This window comes from Pterocles gutturalis, unplaced genomic scaffold (assembly GCF_000699245.1).
Source record: "Pterocles gutturalis isolate BGI_N339 unplaced genomic scaffold, ASM69924v1 scaffold13533, whole genome shotgun sequence".
Taxonomy (NCBI): Eukaryota; Metazoa; Chordata; class Aves; order Pterocliformes; family Pteroclidae; genus Pterocles; species Pterocles gutturalis.
Genome location: NW_010125733.1, coordinates 745 through 9276, shown reverse-complemented (window position 1 = coordinate 9276; position 8532 = coordinate 745). Strand labels below are relative to the sequence as shown.

Genomic DNA, 8532 nt, shown 5'->3' with positions numbered 1-8532 from the left:
AAAAATATTTAAAGAAAAATTCCATTTTTTAGAAAATTTCATTTTATAGAAGGGACCCAGGGGGACAAAGAGGGACAGAAAAGCTCTTTGCCTTTTTCAAACGTTGAAGAGAAGAATCGCGGCCAAACACAGACAATGAGGATCTTTATCTGCCCCCCCAAGACATAAAAAGTTTTTATATAAAACAATCCCCTACCCTCCATAAATACAAAAATGAAGAAAAGGCATTTGCGAGCGGAGGGTTGTTTCACGGAGGGATTTTGTCCTGAATTCCTGACACAAAAGTGATTTTGGCAAAATGCAAACAGTAAATTCCCACCCCCACGGGAGTGGCACTGGTGACGGTCCCCCCTCCCGAGGGTCCCCAGGGGTACATCCTCCTCCAGGGTCCCCCCCAGAGGTGACAGAACCACAGAGTCTTGGTCTCTGTCCCTGCCTTTCAAAAAAAAAAATCTCGAATCCAAGATGAAAAATCCCACTCATCCACAAAGGAACAGGATTTCAGGACAAAAACAGAGGCACTGATTCCATTTTTTTTGCTATTTTCCTTTATTGGTGTTAATTTAGGCCGTTCCCCGGAGGCAGGCGGGGTGAGAAATTATTTTGTTTTCCTCTCCAGGGCCAGGCTATCGTGCAGCTTGGAAACCTCGGGCTCGTAGGCCTCCATGACTAACGTCCCATTGTTATCGAAGAATTTGGCGATGGATTTGGTGAACTCGGCTTCCCTCTGCTGTTTGGTTTTGCCGCTGATGAAAGTGAGCTTCAGGGTGTACTTGTCGTCGAACCTGCAGGAAAGGGCGGAGAGATTTCAGAGATTAATTTAAGTCTGGCTCAGCTCAGACACCAACAAAAACCTGATGAAAAAGTAGGTTTTTTTTTTTTTTTTTTTTTTAAGAGGAGGTCCCCACACACAGCCCCCCACATGGACACTAACAGCTACAATGCACAGGCATTAATTAAAACACAATTAAAATATTTTTATATTCTTTGTGATTTTTTTTTCTCCTCCATTTAAAGAGAAGCGTAACGTGAACATCTGCGGCAGATAACCGCTCGCCACTGCTCCCGTTTCCAAATGGGGACGGCAATTTTGACACAGCGAAACCAGATTTGTTATTTGTAAAAATAAAGAAAAATATTTTGGGGTGGAAACTCTGCACACAAGACCGGCGCGTGCTTGGTGAGCCCATCACAGATCCGAGCAATAATATTCTGCGGCAAATATTAATCAAGAGTTTCCTGGGAAGCCACAAAGCTCATGACACAGGAGCCGATCTTTTGCAGAAAGCTCACGGAGCAGAGACACCAATATTGCAGGGACACAAATATTTAGCCCCATTTTTTTTTTTTAGGAATTATCCAAAAAGCAGCTTTTCTGCCCCGCCACGGAGCTCGCACTCCACGAAAAACGAAGCCGTGCGCGGTCCCAGGCTGCCAGAGCGACAATACCGTTTGAGACTGGAGGAGAGCTGCCAAACGTCGTCGGGGTCCATCCCCGCCGGGTCTTTTCTGTGAGCTACGAGGAAAATACTCTTCTCTTTGTACGAGGTATAGATCGTCAGGATGCCCATCATCACAAAGTATGTGCGGAAAAAGTTAAGGAAATTAAGAAGTTGCAATTAGAAGGAAAAATGAGGCAGAGAAATTGTTTGGATCCCCTCAGACACGTCATTTAACCACCTCTCATGATATTATCATTCCGAATAGGAAGCTCAGCTGATGCCTCGTTAGCAGGAGAAGTTAAATAATTATTGGGACAAATAATTACTGGGACACTTAAATTTTTGCCATGAATCAATGCCTGGAAGCAGTGGGGAAAGCAAAAACTCCCTCTACGCTTTCCTGAAAGGGATTTCTCCAGCCACATAAAACATTTCCTTCATGAAATCATGAAGTGGAAATCACGACAAAATATCATTTTCAATTAAATCACTGAATTTTTGGAGTTGGGAGATAGTGGGAGAACGTGAGACCAAACGAGCTGAAGAGTTAATGGCTGTGTGTTCCTCCTAAGCACAGATCAAGAAAATAATCTTTCGCGTTTTTGGAATTAAAGAATTTTAACCGCTGCGGGATAATGGTGCTGAAAACCAACCAGAAGAACCCGCAACAACGAAACCACTCGCCCACGATCACAAAGCCATTGGCAGGACAGTGACTCCCAGGATGGCAATAAGCTCCCAGGCCACCAGTTCACGCTGCCTTACTGGTACCATCAAAATTACCCTGGAAAGCCGACCTGGTGGCAGCTCCAGGAAAGCCCCGCTCACGTCACACACATTTTTGCTGGAAAACCTCGACGGCGTCTCTCTTGCTAGAGGAGCTGCAGGGAAATCAGTGTCACGCTGACCCTCTGAGCTCAAAAAGAAAAAAAATAAAAATCAAACCCAGTTGTGCTGAAATACTGGAAATTTAACGGTTGGGTTCTAAACAGAGTTGGCACCTGAATATTGAAATCCTGATTTGGATTTAAATGCAGCGGCTGCTCCTCTGCGGCACAGGTGCTGGGCAAGAATTATTTCCATTTTACTCTTCACTCATGGCGCCTGATCCGTCATATGAGGAAAGAGCGGTAACTAGACTATGGGTAGAATAATAATAATAAAAAAAAACAAACCACAAAACAAACCCCCAAAGCTTTCAAAGGCTGAGCTTCAGTTTGAGATCAACACTCCGAAGCGGAGGAGTCTGAGATCTGAGAAATTTGCCCCGGACAGTCGGGAGCCTGGAGCAGATCAGCTGCCCCGGCGGCTGCGGGCTCCTCTGATGCCACTGCGGGGGAAGGCTGGACCACGAAATCACACAAATTTCTGTGCGTTCCACCCAGACAGGCAGGAATTTTGCCATCACATGAAAACTGTTTGATTATCAGCTGATCTCCACACCACAGGCAGTAAAATTCCCACAGGGGAATATAAAGAAGGGTTTTCTTGGGGAAAATAAAACCCTTTTGGGATAAACACGCCATCTGGAAAGGATATGATACAACACAAAAGGCAAGAACGGGTTTGGATTCAGGGAAAGGGTGCAGGTAATCCCAAATCAAAGCTACGATCGCAAAGAAACAAGAGATTGTGCAGATGATGAGGCGGCCGTCGATCAAACGGAAATTTTCGACGTACTTGTACTTCTCCAGGAGAACCTGCGGGAGAAAAATGCAGCGGAGTTTATTTTGTGCTTTTTGTACATATGACAAACTGCTTCTGGAAAGGATTTAGATAAAATAATCTTGATTATAGGGGTAAACTGAGCAGAATTAATGAATAAATTAATCACAGGAATCACAAGAGATGCTACGGAACCAACACAGCTACAGACACTTCACAATCAAACCAAAAAAAATTACAGAATTTTTAAAATAAATGTAGAAACCTGAGAAAACAGGGTGTTTCCTCAGAAATCAGCGGTCGCAGAACGTACCTTTTTGGCAGAATCGTCCAAAGAATTTTTCACAGCTGAACCGTCCCATTTGTCGATTTTTACCGGCTTGTCGTCAATCTTCCACTGCAACGGAAACGAAACAGAATTAAGAGACTTTGGCACATTCGGTTCCTGCCGTGAACGTGTCGGTACACAGCGACATACCCGTTTCTCTGGCAGGTTTAAGCCTTGTCACTGAAAATATTGGGTGAAGTGACTTTTTAATATCAGTTCGATTCTAATTTTGATTCCCTGCTGCCAAGCTGTTACAGACTCTTTGGGGGTTAATGGCAGGAGGAAAAGTTGAAGGCACCCCTAAAAATCCACGTATGAGGGGAGAAGAAATGAAATTACCGTCAGACCATCCTCAGAACAAAACCCAAAGACCCTGCCGCTCAGATTTTCCTCAGAAGCAGGTCTGGGGTTCATTTTCGCCTGAACTATATTATTTTTTGGTGACACTATTCCTTTTAGCCAGAGTCAGACACAAATTATTTTAAGTCGTCAATTATTTCAAACAGTTGAGCGACTGGAGCTGGAATTTGAGCTGCCGTTAGAAGTAATTCTCAAACTTTCCTCACGTTATTTCCTGCTTCCAAAGCTCCCAAGTTGGATTTATTAACTACCTGTCAGAAGAGCTCGCTTCCCTTCTCTTGCAGGAACGAAATCATTTTAAAGCAAGATCTAAAACCTCATTGACTGGCAGGGAAAAGCCCAATTGTGCTCCGCAGGTAAGAACGACGGCGCACAGTAAATGTCATGGGCAGTAGCTGGTTTACGAGTGACAAAATCAACGGCCAGAAGCATTTAAAAGTCACCGACAACCAGGAAAGAGCTCTCACATCAGTGTAAGTTACAAAATATTTTAAGTGGCTCCTTTTTTAGAGCTGGTCAACCCTTCTCCCTGCTGCTTTTTATAAATAATAAAGAACAAAATAAATGTGAAATTTTTAACACCACAAGGCCATTTGAAGACTTTCTTCAGACCACATCTCCCTTTAAGTACGGTTGTGTCTTATTTTTTTTTTCCCCCCAAAGGTCACTAAAGCAATAATTTAGAAGTAGTAAAAAAATATGAAAGTAAAAAATAAAGCAGCAAAAAAAAAAAAAGCAGCAAAAAATATATCCAAGGAAATGTTTTTAATAAGTTTTCCTAAGTGAGAGCAAGAATCCAGAGATATTCGAGAAAATATCACTCAAGTGATATTTTTGTGATGTCTTACGGTGAAAAATATTTAATATTGGAGCCTTTGCTTTTGGCAACAGCATGGTTTAATTGGTATTAACACACAATTTATCAGCACTTAAAGTTTTTTTTTGTTTTTTTGTTTTTTTTTTTTTTTTTTTTTAAATCGATCTTACTCTGTCTGGTTTTAATTCCTAAAACCCGAGAGGATGGAACCAAGGCTTATGCTAAAATTTCATCTTCCAAATAAAACCAACAGCTTTCTATATTTATTTGAAGACAGAAGAGCTGGAAAACACCAATGAGAAAAGCTCAGGAATCGAGAAATAAATGAAAATAAAGCCCCAGGGTTGTTTGATTTTTTGTAAGGGTTTTTTTGTAAGGGTTTTTTTTTTTTTTTTTAATTGTTTGTTGGGGTTTTTTGTTTGTTTGTTTTAAACCCTCAAGATGTTAAAGCTATTTTATAGGCACCCTGGAAACCAGCCCTTGAGGCACAGGACTGCTCACACTTTACTCGCTGAAGGATTTGCACAGAGGGGAATATCCATACGTAAAGCGAGCTGAGGTACTACCATAATGAAATATCTCCAGGAAGCCTGGGACAGAATGAGAACCAAATTCTCTCTTTTTGCTCTCTGTCCTGAACCACCCGACACTGGAATTGACGGATAATGTCAGCGATATTTAACTGATATCAATCTCTAACAGAGAACCAGCACTTTCAGGGGTAGATGTAAAGCCCACGTAACTTTTTTTTTTTTTCCAAATAAAGCTGTTGCTGGGGAAAAAAAAAAAAATCTAATTGTAGCCCATCTAAAGCAAGGAGCTGAACCAGCAGTTTTTCAGTTCTTCTTCAGGCTTCTTGTGACTGAGGCTGTTCTGCTTCGAGACAGTAAGAGCTTGATAAACCCAGGGCAGTTTCTCTCAGAAGGGACCTTGTAACGGGAACACAGCCGCAACTTGGGATTTCATCCGGGGACAAGCGTCAGCCCTCCCTTTACCTTGGTCCCGGTGTTCCCCTGAGGTTACTTCTCGCACTGTGGTGCTGCTGTTTCTTGAATTTTTCCAGGACTGAAGAGCGAGGGAGAGGCTGGGATGCTGCGTGAGCACCCGGGGTGCCAACGCTGTGGAAGAGGGAGCAGAAGGTGCTCAAAGGAAATGATCAACACCCATGCTACCCCCGCGTCCAGACCTGCGCAGGGCTGTACCTTCATGTCCGTACATCCACGTAAAAAATGGGAAAAACCTCTGACCGATGGCCATCAAGAAAGACAGAGATTTGGTCCCTGCCGCCAAGTGCTCACCCTCAAACAGGGGGGAAATCCTCCTGCCGTGGCTGCACACGTGGGGAGGGAAGGTAGAAGCTGCGCTGACATGACAACGTCCCGTGGAGCCTGGCAGATGCGAACATATCTGCTCCTCCGGCTGGCAGATGGTATTTTTCAACCAGTTACTCATTTTGAGCACTTCAGTTCCAAGTTCGAAAAGCTTCAATTTGGTCCCAGCCTGATGGAGGGGGAAAAAAAACCCCAAACAACCAATTCAAAACAGGTTTTTTTAGTTTAGGTGTGATCTGATTCCTTCATTTTAAAAACCAAGTGAAAGGTTATAACCTCAGAAGTCTTACTTGTCCTGAACACATCTGAACTATCAACGAGAAGCAAACACGATGTTCTACAGCCAGGCACATCTAAGTGCATTTGGTACCTGAAAGCACACCTGCGTAAGAACAAGGCCTCAGAATGAAGGCTGGAATATAGCCAGTGGTGACCTTCCTTAAAAACAGAAAAAAATCAGAAATGCCATTTCAGAAAGCCACAAAACCAATCTGATGCTAGAAGCACACAAGGGCCCCAGCTGTTCAGACCCAAGTCAAGGCGCTGCCCACAGCTGCATCGCAGCAGGGGAGCGTTCTGCTGTTAGCTCCGAAAAACGCTCAGCAAAACTGTTTGCTTTCACAGCAGAGACCGCAGGATCCGAGTGCTCGCGAGGTTCATTTCTCAAGCTATCACCTTCATTTAAATCGCTTCACAAGACTCCCTCATAAGCAGGAGGCGCGGAAAAAATCCTACGGGGGAATTTCCAAGATGTTCATGTCTTAGAAGACGGATACGGCACAAACTTAACTTTTTCTTCCCCTTGCTTTATTCCTCCTGCTGCCACTGTCAGCCTCATTTACATCACATCCAGTTCTAGCCTGCAACATCTTCTGGGCAGCTAGCTTGTCTCTTTGAATATTTCTCTGAAGTTTACAGCACAAATCATACACTAAAAAAGGATTTGTTGCTACTGCAAGAGGAGCACCAGTTGTAGACTAAACTCTTAGGAAGAAATGTTTTCCTGTGGGGGTGGTGAGGCAGTGGCCCAGGGTGCCCAGAGAAGCTGTGGATGCCCCATCCCTGGAGGGGTTCAAGGCCAGGCTGGATGAGGCCTTGGGCAGCCTGGGCTAGTGGGAGGTGTCCCTGCCCATGGCAGGGGGTGGCACTGGATGGGCTTTAAGGTCCCTTCCAGCCCAAACCATTCTACGATTCAAGGAGAATAATATTTCTGCATCTAATCTGTGTTTTCTATCAAAAGGATGAAAAGAAAGCAACCTCCCCCTTCCCTAAACCCTAAAAATCAAAAACTCTTCAAACTGGGACATGTAACAGCGGAGTGGAGGAAGGCTGGAGGAGCCCCAGCAGACGATGCACATCGCCCCCCTCAAGGCACACAGCTGACACCGCAGCTGGTTGCCTTTTCCTGTAGCTTGGGCTGCAGCCGACAGAGCAGCCAGTCCCAAACCGCAGGTCTCCACCCCCCAAAATAAACTCTAAAATAACGGCAACCTCGCACGCCACAAGCCAGGCAGAAGCAGGGTTTGCAAGCGGCAGAGCCCAGAGACACCCCGCTACGCATCAGTTCCCTCCTCTTCCTCTTGAAGGAAGAGTTGTAACAAACTCCAGCGAGCCAGAGTGGCCGTTCCCAGCTCCAACTAGCTCAGTCTCTGCCTTGGAGGAAGGAATTCTGGACCTTTCTCTCCCCAAAAATACCGCTGCTGCCCGACTGTACTCAGAGTCAACATCCCCCAGTCCCAGAGAGCTCTTTCTGAGGCACAGGAGCGGAAAGCAGTCGTGGCAACTGGTATTCAGGAAGTGGTTTTAGTCCTGGAGCTTGCAAAGCCTTAGAAGGTTTTGCTCTAGCAAGGGCAGAGTGTGGTTAATAACTTTGTTTTGTGCTAAATGGGTGAAATCACCGGGTGCCAGAGGACTGGAGCTGCCGCTGCATGCTGTTTTGAAGCCAGTGAGTCCAGGTTAAGTGGCGAGAGGTCAGGAGGAGCTACCTGATTTTCACAAACACTGAAAGAACATGAGAAGGACACAAAAATGGGATAGTTAACACACAAATCTCCCTAACTCACCCTAATTTAGCTTCACTAGTGAAGTATGAAGAGATAATCTAAACATGTAACCTGTCCTAAGACTTCAAAGCCTCGCTGATAACCTGTTATTTTACTGTTTAAGAAATATTTGAGCAAATTACGGACCTAACATGACAATTCTGCAGACAATACCCTGGCAACATAGACACCGCTTTGTGGAAATGACCAGATTTAAGTCATCCAGGGGGAGGAAATGAAGGCACACAGATCAGCATGGAGGAGAGAGGAAAAAAGATAAAACATCATCAAGGGTGTGTATGTTCTTCAGGTAGAAGCCCTGCTGAAACTATTCAATGTTTCTCACTAAAAGATTCAGCTCCTGCACCAACAGAGTATTTCCCTTACCACCAACTCCTTTTCCTTCTGAAAAACTTCCCCCAGCATCCACAGAACGCAGCTGGAGGAGCAAGAACACCTCGAGAGCATGACACTTTCCAGAGTTCTTGAAGTTTAACCACAAAGCACTGTCATTTCAAAACCGAAAGCTGGCCACACTTGCAGAAAA

The 8532-nt window shown here is 44.5% G+C and overlaps 1 protein-coding gene across 1 annotated transcript; it reads right to left on the bottom strand.

The window, feature by feature from the left end:
* Positions 1-598: 598 nt before the first annotated feature.
* SPCS2 (signal peptidase complex subunit 2 homolog (S. cerevisiae)) lies at positions 599-7693 on the bottom strand (the record flags this gene model as incomplete). The annotated part of the gene is made up of 5 exons (XM_010078693.1): positions 599-785; positions 1450-1584; positions 2982-3142; positions 3421-3504; positions 7543-7693. Coding segments are annotated over 5 exons (718 nt in total), but the record flags the coding sequence as incomplete, so codon positions are not given.
* Positions 7694-8532: the final 839 nt, after the last annotated feature.